Here is a 19,216-nt window from a genome sequence, read left to right as displayed (position 1 = left end):
GGAAATGCTCCTGCTTTCACACATTTACAGCCTTGTATGTTAGTGAAAATATCCTTAAAACATCAGTTTCTCTTCCAAAATTGCTTAACATCTCTGCTGATGTTTTCTATCATGTTTTAATGTATGACTTCAGGTTTAAAAGCTTGGTAGCTCGCCACACAGACGACTTGAAATGTCTGTTTCTTGGGCAAGGCACCAGAGGGATTTTTGAGGAGTATGTTCCAATCGTCCTGTAATTTCTCCTCAGTAAGCACCCACTGTTTTACCCTTCCCTTCTTGTCAAGAACAGACTCTGTTTCTCTAAATTTGTTCAGAGGTTTCCGAACACTATCTCTGTCTAAAAGAAAATAATTAGAAACTTACAAACACATGCAAACTGGACACCGGCTATCTGGATAATGAAGCACTGACGTGTCCAGTGGCAAGTCAGCACACAGCTGTAGGTCTAAATGCCGGCAGATGTACACTCACCGCCCAGCATGCAGACAGATGCTCTGTGGACATGTCAACCATGAGACTCACTGTATTTGTAGGGAACATATGTGATTGAATATTAACATGGTAGAACTATGATTTGCATGAAGTATACAAAAATTTCATCACTAGCACTGACATTTTCTAACATATTAAAATACATATTCCTTGGAAATCCATTCAGCCATGCTCCAGTTTTTAGCATTTTTTGATTGATTTGGTGTTTTAAGTCCACTTTATGTGCAGTAAGGCTAATCGGGACTGGACCTACAGTTTAAAGTGGGATCCGAACCACTTGTGCCTCCACCTGGTATCGAACCCGGGACCCCTTGATTACAAGGCAACGACGCTACCACTGCGCCATCGGGGAGGCACTAGCATTTTTTGACATTTCCCATATTTGTCCCATCATTTTTATCATTCACTGTCACAAATAAACCAATAGGTAGAAAGCAACGTAAAAAAAAATAGAAAGGAAAAAAGAGAAGACCCAAAATTTATTTCTTTTATACAGTAACCAGTAACTATTCTACTTCATGAACTATAGTAAACAGTCTACAGCTCAAAATGTGAATTGTTCCTAAATGTACCAATGAAAGTCACATTTCAATACCCACATGCACAAAAGTTGGGAGGAAGTATATGCTAGCATAATCCTGGTAGTAGTGGGGTAGAGGAGGAGGACTGATTAGACTTTAATCTGTATCACAAATAGCCTGGCACAGCCGATGGCAAAGATATTACTAGGCAAATTGTCCATCACCATCTTCATTAACTCAGTTTTCTGCAATGTGAAGTTCCAGATTTGGGACAAAGAAAACTTTTGCTCCAGCATCAACACAATATGATTACTGAAAATTCAGAAGCAGAAGCAAAAAATAACAAATTTGCCCTAGCTGCAGAGATACATGAGTGAAAACAGATTGCAATCCATCTAAAATCACTACGCAATTGATAAAAGCTGAGCCTGTAAAGGGGCACTCAACACACAGGTTGCAGAAGACAAGTAACATCAGGGTGGCCACTCCAGACCATAATAAAATTCAAGTATAATTCCCAGTTTTCAAGGCAAACTTTCCAAAAAGTCAAGGCTACAAGCAGATGTTCTTTCTACTTCAACATTACGTATTACCACATCACACAAATATATTAACAATATAAATTCTAATTCAATTCAATTAAATGGTATATATATTGTAAATATTTAATCTAAGGTGCAATTTTCCATACTGAGACTCAAAATACATCTACGTACAAACAGGTCACAAATGTTATGGGATATTCTAACCTATGAAAAATTGTTTACTGTATATGAATTTCAAACTCCAATTTAAATTAAGCACCTTTGAGATATCTTATCTTGCAATAATCCTTTGTCTCTCAGACAGATTGTTCTGCAAACTACACTAACAAAGTAAATGGATTGAGAAAATTTTGTTTTATTTTGCATGCAGCTTTCTTTTCCTTCCTCAATAAAAATAAAAGCTGAACTGTGTAAAACTTGCCTCTGAGCATTTATTAATTGTATAAATTCAATGGGATTTGGATTAATAAAAGTTAGAATTTTTCACATCTATGGAGAAAAAATCATGCATAATTCCTGGAATTCAAATTCCCTGAGAATTACACTGGCTGTGGGTACAGGTAACAGAACCTCGTTATCTGTGAGAATGGAATTCCAGAGTGTACTACATGAAATAGAGATCATTTGGGTCCTTCCCAGAGGATACCCAAACATTTGGTTCTTTAATCCTAATGTTATGTATGGAAGTGAAGGAAAAAATACACATTTTGTATGAACAATATCCGATTTATTTTGTTATATTTTATACATCATATGCAACTGGGTCAGGGGTGACTTTACTCAATAACTTAAGAACCACATAGTGCTATGAAGACATGGAGAACAACACAAGTGTCACAGTTCCCATATTGTCTATGAACAACCATACATTCATTATTCTCTGTTAATCTATTTTACACATTCTTAAAACATTCTTCCGATTAATTAACATTTTCACAGCGTTTGTTCACAGAAATTTCCATTTGAAAAATAGAAACTGTACATATGCCTTTGCCATAAGCTGTCTCATTTGGTTATGTGATTTAATAATGACACTACTATGCAAGAAACAAAGATACCAACACGCTTGAGGTACTTTCACGAATATACTCTCTAGAATATTAAGAAACACAAACTGAAAGAGTAACAATATCGTAAGAATGCAAGTCGATTTGCATAAATGTTACGTTACTCAGTACCACTTTAAAAGAAAAAGTTTACTTAAATGAACCAAGACAACCATTAAATGCAGATTCAACAAGTAGAGTGGCACGATGGTAGCACAGTTTCAACACAGGCAACGTCCTGTTATAATTTCTTTTATTTTTTTCCAACTAGGAACATTGCACATACTACACATATACACAGAATATTTAGCTCAGAGGATTATTCCTCATCTGGTGTAGTACACCCGGTAGTAGAGGGTCTTAGATCTCCACAGGCTATACGAATTGTCGAACTTGAGAAGGTACACACCTTGTCCTGGATAAATATGGCTTCCAGCGTACACCTCCTCCTGGCAGTCTCTTCGGTAAACAGGTATAATGACAGACATTGGTGTTTTGTTTATTTCTGGCTTTGATCCTCTTTCTACATCATCTGCATTGCCTTCTGGAAGATGGAAAAGAAATATCATTTAATCAACTTAATTTTACAAGGGTCATCCAGAAAAAAAGGAACATTTGACACGTCCTTTCCCATTTCACTAATATTTATTTTTATTAATTATCTTTTCTCTTGTACAAATGTTTATTGTTCTTTAATCTTAATATCTGTAATTTACCTATCACTAATAATGTCAGGATAGTGACTAACCTGCATATACTTATCTTGTAAGGGCTGTTACCATGGCAATTATGAGTGTCTTTTGTCTGCTTGGAAGTTCGGGCTCGGTTTTTTTAATAGAGTGATCGAGTTGAATTACAAGAAGTTTAATTTGTTTGAGTGACATGGATTATATGTTAGGCATATAAGTATTTAGTTTGCAAAGAAGTAAAATAGACTTCCTCTTTCTTAGTGCAAACTTAACTTTGATTTTTATTTGGTTTTAACAACAAAGAGAGATATTACCCCATACCCTGAGAGGCATCACGTGTTTGCTTTTCCACATATTCGCCATACCAGGCTGGCCACTCTAGGGCCATGATTCAATTCAAGTATAATTCCAGGTTTTCAAGGAAAATTTTCCAAAAATGCAAGGCTACAAGCAAATGTTTTCTCTATTTCAATCTTATGTATTAATGCCTCTCACCACCCACCCACAAACACACACACGTATATTAGCAATGTAAAGGGTCGTGTGATTCCAATGTATCCAAAAATGCTAATTCAATTCAATTAAACGGTACATACGTAAATATTTAATTTAAGGTGCGGAGTTTGAATTTGCCATTTCACATACTCAGACTTGAAATACACCTACAAACGCAAGTCACAAATGTTACAGGATACTCTAGTCTATGAAAAATTGTTAACTGTATGAGAATTTCAAACTCGAAATTTACCACATCAATGTCAAGTTATCTTATCTTGCAATAATCTTCAGTCTGTTCTACAAAGGACACTAACGAAGTAAGTGGATTGAAAGATTTCTGTTTCATTTTCAAACCAGCTTTCTTTTCCTTCCTCGATAAAAATCTAAACTGTGAAAAACTTGTGTCAGGGCTTTTATAATTAAAGTTGCAATTTTTCACATCTACAGAGAAAAACTTATGCAGAATTCACACAGAATTCCCGGAGCCAATAATTCACACATAATTCCTGGAATTCAAGGAATTCCAGGTGAGTAGCCACCCTCCATACGCATTCAAGAACTTATCATAGCGGGCTACCAGTTTGTTGATACTGACATTGTACTCGGTTGCTGCCAACACATGCCCCCCACCAACTTGTTCACGCTCCAGTATATCCCCTGGGTTGATGTGTGGTTGAATTGTCAGAGACTCTGCAATAGTTGCAAGTACACATCACTGCTGCAGTTAAGTCCATCTCAGTGTTTGAAATTAGCAATTGCAAGATTCGAAATGCAACTAGATTTTTTTTAAATTTGTGCCTAAATTTAACAAGTTCATATTTTCAGTGACGACAGGACAACAGATGCATGGAGAGAGTGATTTTCAGAGTGGATCATTAATTTCTTATTCATTGCCTAAGAAGATATTAGCATGTCGTCACATTGTTGTTTTGTCTGCAGTCATAAACAACACTTAAATCAAGAATAGCAGCAGTATCCAAGAAATTTACTTCCAGTTGGTCAAGTACTTCTGTAAATCTAACAATATAGTGGAAAACAAGAATTCTTTACCATGGAAAAGTACCTTACCTGGTTAGTTCACTGGTCAGCATCCCCACTTGATACGTGCCTAAAGTTCTAAAGTAAGAGCAAGCGTTCTGTATTGCTTTGAGCCCTTACGAAACACAATCACTGAAGCAAGCCTTCTATGTGCCGTTAACCACTTCAACCAAATAAAATCTGCTTACCAAAATCGCCTGGCCAAAATGATGTGTCTAGTGGACGTGTTTCCGACTTTCAGTAGTATCTGTGTGGTTGGTCAGTTTATTATTTAAATTATTGCACTGTATCACTTTACATATTTTATTTTCAGTGCTGATTAGCAATTTGTCAGATCTTCGTGCAAAATAGTTGCATTTGTAAACAAACAGAACTTGTAATGAACTGCAAACGATACAAGGGCTGATTTTTTAGTAGTGGCAACTATGCTATAGTGCAACTGAGCCAGGCAATATTGTTTATACAAAAGGTTAGCCCATGAGCAGTGACAACAAGAACATAGCAGTTGTGAGGGAGCGGTCGCGGAGTGCAATCACGGTGTTTACAAAGCAGGAGCAACGGAGCTGGTTAAAAATTGAATGTGCTAGGTCGCACAGCATGACAGTGTCACCATGGACTACTACTTCGACCTAATCCCTAAGATGAAGGAACCACATCGTGGGATTCGCTTCCGAACAGTTAGAGTCATTCTTCTGGCAGTAGATCGCACTCTTCACACTATCAACAGATTAGGCAGTTCCCACGGCATCCGACGGCTTCCACATTGCTGTCAACATGTTGTATGCAATGCTGGGGACTACGTTGAAGGCCTGTAAAACTTAAGAGCCATGTATGCTGTGTGTCTAGAAAATAAATAGTTGCCACTACTAAAAAATCAGCCTATGTACTAATTTTGTTTTATAGTTTATTAATCATAGTTTACTGAAAAGTTACTAAAGTAAAAAATTGTATTATTTTCCTGTAGTTTACGGTTATTACAAGCATAAGAAAACAGTTTTTCTTTGTGACGTTTCAGGAGAACACATGCTCCTTTCATCAGACATTTATTTTCATTTTGACTAAAGATACAGTTATAACAATGGTTAGTAATTTTTTAAACAAAAAGAATCCATTATATAATGGATGTTGTCAATGTTTACATTGTTGTAATATAGCAACTTAACAGTGAAAAAAGCAGTCTGTTTTATTTTTATTTCAGATTTTTTTTAAATTATGAATCCCAAATATCATCAGGTAATTCAAATTCATCATTGTTTTCACAAAGTCTCTTGATGTTTTCTGTTACATTAAATTTTAAAGAGGTGGCTTACTCCATTTGTGAAAAAGAAAACGCCATACTGGATCTATGTTACCATTTTCATTATTTAATTTATTCCAGTGTTCTTCTGCAATGAACGAAGCTTCCCAGACATTCAACTCTGTGTTTCCCGTTAATCTTTTTAAAACCCTTCTCTTTTTAATCAAATGCTTCTCTTCGATGATATGACTTGACAAAACTGTTCTTGGGTTTAGATTTATAATGTCCAAATCGTGTTCGTGCCATCTTATTGCCATTTTCCTTGCTGTTTGTCCCACATAATCCTTTGAACATGAACAACTTATATTATATATTCCTGTGGTTTCCACATCTGGTAGAGAGTTTCTCATTCTGAATTCATTAAATGTACATTCCAAACTTCTTGGTGATTTAAAAACAATTTTGAAATTAAAACTTCTAAAAAATTTTGCAATTTTATGTGAGAATCCCTTGTGGAATGGAATGCACACAAATTTCTTCAGTTTTATAACTGTATCTTTAGTCAAAATGAAAATAAATGTCTGATGAAAGGAGCGTGTGTTCTCCTGAAACGTCACAAAGAAAAACTGTTTTCTTATGCTTGTAATAACCGTAAACTACAGGAAAATAATTCTATAATGCAAGCAATGCGTACATACAAGAAAAACTAAAAAATTGTAGTTCAACCATTACTCAAACCTGGGTCCTTGGCAATCTGTGTCAATGCTCTATTGTTCACATATCAATGGACATCCAATAGCAACAAGTATGCCTGGAATGGAGTCAACAGACTTGCACAGTGATCTAAGTTATAGAAATTGTGGGGAGGTCAGAGGATGGCATGGTAGCTCAGTGGTAGAGCATTGGCACGGACTTTCAAATACCCAGTTTTAATCTCTGGTTGAGCTACAACTTTCACATAAATTTTCAGTAAGTTATTACAGATGTATGAGTACTAAGCTATTTCAGTTCAATTATTACTACTAAATTGTGGTGAGCAGCTATGTAAATTATGTGACCTTACATACTTCTGAACATTATTATTTGATATGTATTACGGATGACATACCTTCATCATCTTCCTCATCCTCCTCTTCATCTTCGCTCTCCGATATATGTACCGACACTTGATTTGTTGTTGACTTTGTCCATTCAAAGTACACGCCAAATCCTATGTCATAGCTATCTGTGGCAAATTCCCAGAAGAGGCAGGTTCCATCTTCATGCGTTGGAACTCTCACCTATCCACGTAAAAACAAGAAAAAACATTATGGACAATGAATTAGTTTCACTCTACAGAATTTGTCAAACATTGTGGGGAAGTATAATGGTTGCATTTCCAGCTGGTGGTTGGCAAACAGCGAATCAGCAATCAGTCGAATTTTCTTCAACTTCATTTTTTAGTCACAAGGCACCAAACGCTGTTAGCGAGATGAAACTGTTAAAAGAGAGTTATCCGACAACGTAATCGCCAGCATCAGAAATCAATGGAGGTTTATGGTATGACTGCACACGTGGTCCTGCACAATGAAGCTTCCTGAATGACCACCCACAGGTCAGAACGAAACTGGTAAAAGCAGAAGTACGCCTGACAACATTGCTTCGGGAGAGTGATGTTACCCCTACAACTTTAACTTCACAACTGAGTGTGTTAACACCCATCAAGCTAAACCCCTCTCCTCCCAAAGATTGAGGGACAGAAACATCCAGAAATCACCATGAAGATCACCCACCAACTGGAAATGCAACCATATTCTATAAGTTTTCTAAAGTTTCTGAAGGACATGATTCCTACAATGAATCAACAAAATTCGCTGATACTGGTAACCAATATTCTAATCCAAAATAATATTGTAAATGCCCCATGACGCACATGAATGGTCCATTAACTCCTTGATGTAACCATGTACCGTATTTGTGCGTATATAATGCACGTGAGTGTATAATGTGCACCCTGATTTTTGAAGTGGAAAATTGACAAAAAATTGTATCTCGTATATAATATGCAGTATAACCTAGGTTCAAGAAATGGAACACCATTAAGTCTTGTTTCCATATGAAAAACTCAATATGCTGACCAAGGCAGAAATTTATTTTATTTTAAAACATAAACTAAATGTAACGTTTCAACCTTCTAGCAAGGTCTTCATCAGACTCTGCATACAAATGTAACAAGGTACAAAACAGGATGATACATATACACAAAAATCACTCCCCTCCAGACACAAGATTATTAGAAAGTTGTTTTTTTCTGGAACATTCCAGCAGGTGGCCTTCTCAGAAACTTCTCTTGTTCCTCTTTGTGTATTTCTTTCCTCTTCAAGTCCTTCCAGTTGTTAATTTTCCTTCAGAATTGGTAAATGTCCAATTATAAAACCATTAAACCTGGTTTGTTTCCATGATATGAAAGAGTTTTTCTTAGTTGTAGGACATAAAACTGTTGCTTTGCAGATCAAAAGTGAATGATATCATGCCTATTCAACAAGTCACCTGTTGCTATGTGGACCAAGAGGAGAAGATTCCTTCATTTTGTGACGAGCTTATTTCAATTGCATTGCACATTAGTGTCGCCATCTTGAACAGAATACTGTTGCCATATTCAGAAACTGCAGAATTTAAGCTTTACAACGATATATAACATGATAGGGTTCTGTTAAACAAAACAAAAATCAATGCAAGTGTTGCAAAATCATGGAATGACCCTGTAAGGTTTCATCTTCGCTCTCCGAATTATTCACACATAATACGCACCATAGTTTTTGGGGGCAAAAATTTTAGAAAAAAGTGTGCATTATACACGAGTAAATACGGTAACTGGAATAGCCTTAGGAGAGGAACTATTGAATACAGACACAGTCCTGTAGATAGATATTTTGGCACCTTAGGCAGACAGTAAACCAACACCCCATGATCTACCTCAGCGAACTAGGCACATCATCTCAAAATGTGCATCTCTCACGTGGTGAGCAATAACCAGGAAGGAATTTTATATTAAATTGTTACCAGTGATGAAAAGTGAAATGTTACAACGATTGTACCATCAGCAAACCAATGCAGCCCCCAAAGCCATGTCTTCATCCTCAAAAAGTAAGATGTAATCTCGGGATCACAGCCAGAATCCTAATTCCTTTCTATCCCAAAATTCCCGAATATTAGAAATTATTTGCATTATACATTACAAACATGTTTCCCAACTACCTTCCTGGTGTTACTTTAGTCAGTAATATGCATTTTACCTTACTCTCTTCTCTCGTCGAAACATGACTTAGTACTGCTACTATAGCAGCATTAACCTTGAAAATACATGACAAGAATATCAGATAAAATAATCTCAATGAAATTAGATTAGCCTTCTTTTTTTTAATGTCGTCAGAAAAAAATGTAATACAATTATTTTCATTAGTCAGTTATTGTTCCCTGCAATTCGTTTTGTAATTCCAATGAAAGAAAGACTGCACAATGATGTACAGGGTTGGGCACAAAAACCCAGCCTACTTTATCTCACTAGGTCTGAAACTAAACTTTCTCCTAAATTAATGTGATATACAGTAATAAACTATACAGAGAGAAGTGGAATGGCTGAGTGTATAACAAAAAAATATACGTAGAAATTTTCAGCGAAAAATGCAGGCTCAACCAGGACTCTAACCCGGGTGTCTGGCATACCGTGCCATTGTTCTAACCACTGAGCTACCGAGCTAGCCTGGCCTCGCCTGATTTTTCACTGTTGCTGTTTTACCTGCATGGAATCGTCTCTGCCAGTGCTACTGCACTGGATCTGTTGCTTTTGAAACACACTTTTGAAACACAGTAGACTCGGTAGCTCAGTGGTTAGAGCAATGGCATGGTATGCCAGACACCTGGGTTAAAGTCCTGGTCAAGCCTGCATTTTTCGCTGGAATTTCTACGTAGTACATCTCCTGTGTGTGCCTAATCTACAATAAAAATAATATAGTTTCAGACCCAGTAAGATGAGGCTCACTGGATTTTCATGCCCAAACCTGTATTTGTAGTAAGAATATTATTCATATTGAGTAGTGTCGAGATTGGAATGATCAAAAGTGATGGAGAGAAGAGAGGATACATGATTTGTCAAGCATCAAGGATCAGGCTCCCAACATTAGAGCGCCCAGTCTCCAAAACCTTGGTTTATTCAATACATTTGGGAATGAATTTCCTATTAAAAGGTCTGCAGCCGACATGCATCATGTCTTCTCAGAGAAGGTAAAACCATGAAGTTAGAATGTTATTGTGCTGCACTGAGGAATGAACAAAGAAGTTCACTCGAAGCTGTCTTTCTCTTGCATGATAGCCCTTGCCCCCCACATGCCGTAAAGAGTGTAGCTTCAGAACAGCGGAGATATGTATTATGTAGGGGATGAGTTTTTGACATCACTGCTTTCAGAATGGGATTCACACCGTTGACAGCAGTACCTGGATGCTGAGGAGGACACTTTCACTATGTGTGTACTATTTCTCCTAATGTTGCACACATGTGAACATGTCCATCACCTCCTGGACGTTTCATCTGCACTAACCATATACATATATAATTAAGATTTTATAAACGTGGTAACAACCCCATGCCTCAAAATTGTATTCTATACAGTATTTGTGTGTCCTACAGCAGGTACTTACAGTTACGGTTTCTCCATGCCCGACTTTGATAATGGCATCACCACCTTCCTTCCGGATTGAATCCTTGAACTCTTTTATGTCTTTCCTCGTCCACATAGAAGCTGGGGATATAGGGGGAAAATCACCTGCAAGTGATTATACTTTGTGATTTATTACCGATAGATACACACTCAATATGCATAACACATACTAAGATACACAGATGGTACATATGCAAACACCTGGAGTTATGGACACTTGTGATTATAATCATCCTAATTGTCGCAATTAGCAAAAAGTGACAGAAAAGTGATGTACAATAAATTAGATCAAATACCTGGAATGGACTTGAAAACTTACAGAGGTCTAAGTTTCACCTAATCATCATTCATTCTCAATGTTGCAGATGATCTAAACGAGGCAGATAATCACCATTAAATAATAGGCCTAGTTCTAACACCAGAAGAAAGTACACAAAACCTGAAATGTTTCTTTATAAAGGGCTTGACATGTCTACTTCGGAGATTATTAAGAAATGTTCTCTCTCCTCTTCATGCACTATCTACCACACAATTCATTACTCAGTATTATCTTACACAGGCGTTTCTCAAAGCGACACAATTAGTTACGTAGTGTACAAAATGAGTCAATTAAATTTTTCATGCAAAATCAGTTTTGTTGTCCCTTGTTACTCTAGTGAAGAGACCTACATTTCTTTCTATCAACCAACTCTAACTTTCGGTTAATGGAAGGTTCAATCTTCTAAAATCATTGTGCTTCATTATAATTATTAAAATAACTACATTTATCAAAGAAAAACTTAAGTATGTTTTAAATATCAGAAAACTTCTAAAAATAATAAACTTTCACCAACAATATACTATTGAACAATCAACTACTGAAACTTGTGAGAAATCCAATCAAATATTGATTCTCATACTAGTATTGCATGCATGAACACACATGCACATAAAATGTGGATTTAAGAGTTCAAATTGTACAATGTAGCAAAAGTGTACAATTCTGTTATAATAATTAAGATTATAAGGAATACTGTTACAGATAAATCAACTGTTGCTGTGTAGAAGAGCATATGTTTTTTACTTAATGCTACTTGTGGTATGACAATTTATTTTATATACACATATAAAATAGACCTTACTTAAACATCATCATTTTTTTCATTCAAGCACAAACATTTATTTATTTATTTATTTATGGTTAAAATACAGTTATTAAATTACAATCTTGTTTGTGCTAAGAATACAAATTCTTTGTAAAAATATATAATAATAATAATAATAATAATAATTCAATTGCTAAAAATATCTGAATACCCTATCAATATGTGTTTGCAATATTTTTCACCAAAAATGCAGAATTATCGTAATTATTTATAAATAACTGAATCAGCTATTGTTAGCAAGAAGAAAAATAAAGTATGCCTCATTCAGGAAGTAAAAATAACAGGATAAAGAGACTTTCTAATGATACGTATCTACCACATGAATTCTGGAAAAAAATTCAAAAACTTCTGTCGATTAATTAAAAAGTTCCATCAATTTAACTTCAATCCCTGAGGATAGGTGACATCAGCTATCGAGATTCGATTACTTTTCCAAAACTCACCTGGTCCCAAGAAATCCTTATCATCATTCATCGCAGGAAAGATTCAAGTATCTTAATAATGCAATCTCTCTTCCCCTTTAACACACTACGTTGTAAACCAAAGAAACATGTTACCTTTTGCAAGACAAGACTGATTCTTACGGCTTATGTTGGAATATATCTTTTGAAGTTACGAAGGCCACACAGAACATGCATAAAACTCTGGTGATTTTCAGAAACAGCTCACTGGTATTCTAAGACATACTGATATGAAACCTAGGAACAGATATGTCAATCTACAACTTGAGGATACAATCAAAATGCGCTGCTTGTTGTTCAATAATAATGCAAATGAATCTGCTTTTCCATTATGAGTATGCTGTGCAACTTATATATTTCCAAAAAATAGAGCTTACCATTTGAACATTCATCTTCACTGTCTTCACCTCCCTCAAGATTCTCATGGTTTCCGTTTGTTAGTAGTCTTGTCTCCTCATTGGCATCTGTCATGTCAGTCTGCTGCTGCCGCAACTGCTGCTGGTACAACTGCTGCATATACTGATGGTAGTGTTGCTCTTGAAGTTGCCGTATCAAAACGGCTTGCTGGAAATTAACGAGAAATAGAAATCAGTGAAAAAAAATGTTAATTTCTGATCAAAGTTTCAATGACATGATAACTAATCAGTATGGATTAAAATATTCTGAAATTTCCAGGTTTTCCAGATTTACAATAAAATATGCAACTCTTCATTTAGAATTTAGATGTCATTATTATTCCACTAGCTAGTAACCAGGCAACAAGTAGAATAGTTCAACCATGCAGATCTCAATAATTAACTTCGAGCATATTTGTATAGCAAATGAATATCTTATGATTTAGCAATAGACCTCCCTGAATATGTCCAATGTTTTATTGTTTAAAAACACCAAACAATATAAAAACAGTACTTACAGTCGATTACATGCATGCAAGAAACGGAACAGTGAGTTTTTTTTAATCTAACTTTTATCAGTTTAATATGAGGTACCCCATCCACTTGAACAGACATCTGAGGACTGTTATATCCACACCAACTACAAAAATTGTGTCTTCAGAAATAAAATGTGAGTATTTTTGAAACACTGTCAACATGGCTTGGAAGCTCCATACTTTTAACTACTGTATTTATATTTTTTCAGTGTTCTTGTGATTTAATTCCAATGTCCACTGAGCAAGTTAATACAGTAAAAACTGCATATCCTGGAACCTCTATAAGAAGGAAACCTGTAAATACGGAAAAAAAAGTCCCCAGAACGTACCGATTTTATACCTGAAAATGACCTGCTTAAGGCGGAAACGGAACACTATTTAAAGACCAACGAGATGTTTTTATTCTCAGTAAGACGGAAATTTCTTCCATTATTTTTTTCGCTCGCAAGAAAACAATGCAATACTGTAAGTGGAACACACCTCCGTTGCCACTCCCTTATCGGTAACATTGTCGCTATGAAAGAATGCGCTACAATACTCATAGCTGTTACGATTCAGTTTCTTTCTTTCATCTCTTACCCTCTTTCTCCACCTTTCTTTGTCTATTTCTCCTCTGTTCTTTTGTCATCTTTCTATTTTTCTTGTTATCTCTCTTTGTTCTTTCTTTTTCTTCACTTTTATCTCAATCTTTCTTCACCTCTCTCATTCCACCTTTCAATCTTTCTCTTTCCCTCTATGCACATCACGCTACGACGCCAGGGGTCCCGGGTTCGAAAAGATACATAAGTATGTACTGTACATTCTTACAATACTGTAAAAAGTGTACCAACATGTTGTGTAGTTACATAATTGTAACCTATGCTATGCTTATTGCGACTGTATCGCATTTTTATTCATGTACGTACATAAAAGTTAGGAGTTCAATATTTTTAATATCCTTTCAAGGGTTTGGAAACATAAGTGTGCATGTAAATTTCATAAAAACTTTACAGAAATTAAAGAATAAAATCTCATACGATACATTACTTAATAACAATACATAATTAATGCAACATTAGGATGTTAAATTTCTTCATGTGCATGAAATTTCTTATTAACATACATTGTATGCTATTACAAATAATAATTAAGGTAGTAGTGCCACGTGCATCCATACATTTGCATATAAAAATAAGCATAGAAGACAGAAAAATTACAAAAATTCATACATATGTGAGAGACTCATTTTCATAGACACGCAAAATGCAAACCCACCTGTTCTGGATTCCCTGGGTACTGTTGTTCAGCATACGCTTTGAACTGATGGTAAGTCTGCTGATTCAACGCTTCCTGAATTTGCCTCCTATAAAAAGCAAATAAATATTCCCATCAGGTAACTTGTACGTTTCGCAACACAGATTCTCTTTATTAAACTACAAAACAGTTTCAGTTTAATATATATGCATACAAAATGCGAATTCAATATTTCTTAAATATTATCTATAATAGTACATGCAACGAAAGTATAATTAATGACAAGATAAATAACCACACACACAACACAGCTAAAAAAATGGTCATTCTTAAATTGAATCATGAATCCGTGACAGACTATTTTTTAAATTATCAACAGGTCAAGGTTAAACTAGCCCTGAACTTTGCACTGACTTCCATGACAGAGTGTTAGCACAGTGTGCTACAACTCCAGCTGTCCCAGGTTCCAATTCTAATGTGGGTGTTCTTTGTGAGTGTCCTTTCATCACATCATTACTCATCTTCGTGATTAACCAAAAGTGGCAGAAAAGCAATGCTAAATTACAAAAATCAAATCAAATCAAACCCCTGCAACTAGCAACATGTAATTCAGGCATACAGTGGATATGGAGGTAGGGCCCTACACATTTACAATCTCAACCATTTCTGAAGATGAAGTGATCAGCACCATGCTCTGAATGCTTTTATCCCCCAAGGTTGCCACCAGGCACACATTTATTAGGCATTAGAGAGCTGCTGCTTGCAGAGGTAATGCTGGAATTATTCCCATCCTGAGAATTGAAACCAGGTCTCCCACATGACAGTCAGATGACCATCCGACTGGACCACCAAAGCTCTTAAGTATGAAACAAACACTCAACTGATTGATTGATTTGGTGTTTTAAGTCCACTTTATGCACAGAAAGACTAATCGGGACTGGACCTACAGTTTTAAGTGGGATCCGAACCAATATGTGCTTCCATGGGTATCAAACCTGGGACCCCTTGATTATAAGGCGACGACGCTACTACTGCGCCATCGGGGAGACCAAACACTCAATTAAAAAGGGGGATTATTAATATAGTCAAATCTGTGTCAAGTCAACTGTGGTCAAATTAAACAAGAGTAAATCATAATGAATCAGATTAAGAGACAACATAGTGGGAACATGTGGAGAGTTTGGCAAAAGTTTGTTGTAAGTCCACTTTCATAGTCAGATGAGTTTGATCAGTACAGTCTGAAGTGTACACGAAACCACTGCACTCTGCTCAGACTGGGAATCGAAAGTGGAGCTTATAAAAAGTTTGGGGGAGAATAGTAGTATGTATATGATTCTGATGTACATTATATATTTCGCCAAGTTTGTATTATTAAATATTCAATTACCATAATTAAATTATCAATTCAAACTCAGGAAAAGAAAAATGTATGTGTTGTGTATCTCACTATTGTGAGGGCCGAGTCATCGACTTATGGGTATTCAAGCTTTTTTCCCCTTCTCTTATAGCTTTGCTGGTTGTATTCCGAAAACCAAAGCTTTTAGTTTGCAACTTAAAACTAATTTAATATGCATTTCATTATCAATGTCAGAAATAGTTGCAAACTTTTTATGATAGCATTCTTCATTTCTCTCCCCTCATAGCATTTGCTTGTCTGATATTAAATAACTTTATTTCTATCACAGAGAAGGAAAGAGAGTGTGACTGTCAGATGAAAGGGTTAACAAGGTTTTCAGGTTTAATTAATAAAGATTTCAAACTCGAAAAAATGAAACTACAAAAACAGGTCAACTGTAATGACAAAATGTTGCTTTGGGAATTCAAGTTTCAGAATTTTAATATGGATATATTTTATAAATCATTCATGGCACAACCAGAAAGGGGACATGGAGGCTACATCCCCCAAGTGATTAGAAGAATGTTGTGTACACAAAAGTCTGGAAAATTATAACACTCACATGAATAAAAAAAGAATTTGACTAGATTGTATTTTCATCCATGAATCACATGTGTGATATCAGACATGCCAATTGAACATTACAATGGAATATTTTAATGCAATGGAAATTATATCTTAACCTTATTATCCTCTCATTCAAATCCTGGGCACACTATTTATTTCAATAGATAAAAAGTCTTATTGAATAGCTACACTAAATTTCATTTTGTAGTCAATGCTGGGAGTACAGAGGTATCATTGAGAGTTTGTCAGTTATAAATAATTGTGTCCACATCAGATGGAGTTGTATAAGGTCCTAATCATTTCTAAAATAAAATTCCATGAACTTAGACGTTTTCCAGGAATTTTTAAATACATTTCCAGTGAAAATACGAAAGCACTGGTTCCAGCTTCAGAAGCACAGTTTTATACATATATTTATTTTCAAGTAGAACATACATGTTGTGGAAATTTATTTTTGAAGTTTAAATTTTGTTCTAAGTTCATTTTATACACAGTTAGGCTAATTGGGATTGGATCTATAGTTTAAAGTGGGATCCAAACCACTATGTGTCTCTAGCAGGTATCAGACCCACATGGAAATTTAATGTGTACTTGTATAAAAATCCATGTTCACCAAGTGTACAACAATATTATATGTTCCCAGACTATTAGTTTGTTTTTTTAATTTTGCTAAATTTTCCTGACTTCTTTTCTCACTTCAGGTTGTATTCCCTGAGATGTTAGAGATTTCCATGTCAGTGGCCACTCCCCCTTAAAAGCAGCTGCCCCCTTGGCCACCCAGTTTTAGAAAAAATACACTAACTACCAATATATGTGATGCAGGCACGTATATTCTAGGCTAGTTAGGCTATCTAGGAAGCCCAGATTAATACAGGAAATAATTGACTAGTAAATGTGACTGATGCTTCACTCTCAAATAACAACCGTGGGGGTAAACGATAGTTTACTTTAGACCATCACCAGGCTTCATCCTGAAGATTCTTTTTTCCAACCACCGCCTGACCTGAGGCAGCAGGGCTTACATTCGCTGAAGACTCCTGTCTTCATTCTTCTCAGCGGCAGAGCCTGACAGCGATGACAATTGCACAAAACTCACTAACCAGCATGGGATTTTTCAGATTAAAGGGAAATTTTGAAACGAAACTACTGTTACAGGAATGGGAAAAAAGACATGTGATAGGGAATTTTTCCTCTGGGCCAAAACAACATTGTCCCATTGAGCACATGCAGAAGCAAGAAGCCAATGGGTGACGTCGTTTAGAACCCCTCGGCTGCTTTGTTTATGGCCGGGGATGGCGGGCAGGTCATTTCGTGAGTGGAAATCACGTTGAAGGAAGTTTTATGAAAATTAGGTTTTCTTACTGCGCGGATTTTATTTAGTATATTGAGTGAGTGAATTATGTGTGTTTTCAATCATCTGTGCTGCATCGTGTAGTCAACGAAAATGAGTGACATAATTAACGAATTATTGACAAAACAATTTACTCGGCTTTTGCATGAGAATAAGATTCAAATCGCGAAAATATGCAGGCTTTTGGCATCCCAAAGAAGAGAAGAATAGATTTGATTTGTTATTTAGCGTTGCTTTTCTGCAACTTTAGCTAATCACGACGATGAGGATGAGTGATTATACGATGAAATCGATGAAGGAACATTCACAAAGAATACCCATGTCCATGCCTGGATTTGAACCCGGGACCCCTGGCATCGTAGTATGCTGTGCTAATAACCATTTTACCACAGAGAAGAATGGAGTTCCTGTTCAAATTAAATATTCAAGGTAAGAATTTTATTATATATTTTATTCTTGCACGTAGGCCTACATAAATATTTCACAATGTGGGCATCTATACCAGGCATCCAAAAAAGTTCATGCCGTATATTGCAGTGAGAAATAAAGACTCTGTAATTTCTGGTAAATGTGTTTTATTCAGCAAAATAAGCTCCTTCAGCTTCAATTACATGTTCCCAACGAGATACAAGCTTATAAATACCGCGTTTGTAAAAGTTCTGGTCCCTAGAAACAAAAAATTGTCCTATGACCTGCGTGACATCATCTCAGTTTCGGAACTGTTGCTCACGCAAATGGTTATCCATGACCAAAAACATGTGAAAGTCGGATGAGGCAATATCCGGGGAGTAAGGAGTATGAGGTAAAATTTCCCAACCAAGTGTGTTGATTACCTCCTTGGTCGCTTTCGCCGTATGAGGTCTAGCGTTGTCTTGAAGAAGGATCACTACTTTCCTGTAGACTAGTGCTGGCTGCTTCGGATGCAGTGCAGCTGCAACCCTTTGCAACTGGGACGAGTACACCTCGGATGTGATGGTTTTGCCATGCTCTAGCAATTCAAAGTGCACAACACCAGCGCTGGTCCACCAAACACAGAGCAGTACCTTCTGTTGATGAATGTTTTCTTTGGGGGTCAATGCAACAGAACCAGGGGATGACCAATGATGTTTTCTTTTACGGTTACTGTATAACACCCATTTCTAGTCACATGTCAATATCTGGTCCAGGAATGGGACTTTCTTGTGAAGTGACAGCAATGATGTGCAAATGGTGAGCCGCTGGCGCTTGTTTTCCTCAGACAAAACGTGAGGAACCCACTTACTGAGCTTCCAAGTCTTCCCAAGGTTGTGCAGATGCAAACGAATGGTTTCCTCCGACACTCCAAACCCTTGTGCAAGTTCTTTACACGTTTGCTGTGGATCACGCTCAA

The 19,216-nt window shown here is 36.3% G+C and overlaps 1 protein-coding gene across 1 annotated transcript in view; it reads right to left on the bottom strand.

Moving 5' to 3' along the window:
• Positions 1 to 2,269: 2,269 nt before the first annotated feature.
• LOC145980829 (Golgi resident protein GCP60) overlaps positions 2,270 to 19,216 on the bottom strand; it is a 66,425-nt gene continuing 49,478 nt past the window's right edge. The window contains exons 5-9 of the mRNA XM_083113917.1: positions 14,555 to 14,642; positions 12,747 to 12,933; positions 10,744 to 10,868; positions 7,175 to 7,346; positions 2,270 to 3,148 (exon numbers count right to left, since the gene is read on the bottom strand). Coding sequence (XP_082970043.1) covers positions 2,931 to 3,148; positions 7,175 to 7,346; positions 10,744 to 10,868; positions 12,747 to 12,933; positions 14,555 to 14,642 — 790 coding nt within the window. The 3' untranslated portion in view covers positions 2,270 to 2,930. The remainder of the gene's footprint in view (positions 3,149 to 7,174; positions 7,347 to 10,743; positions 10,869 to 12,746; positions 12,934 to 14,554; positions 14,643 to 19,216) is intronic.

Source organism: Lepisma saccharinum, chromosome 28, assembly GCF_977018435.1.
Source record: "Lepisma saccharinum chromosome 28, izLepSacc3.1, whole genome shotgun sequence".
NCBI classification, from domain to species: Eukaryota; Metazoa; Arthropoda; class Insecta; order Zygentoma; family Lepismatidae; genus Lepisma; species Lepisma saccharinum.
This window is presented reverse-complemented; position numbering and strand designations above follow the sequence as displayed.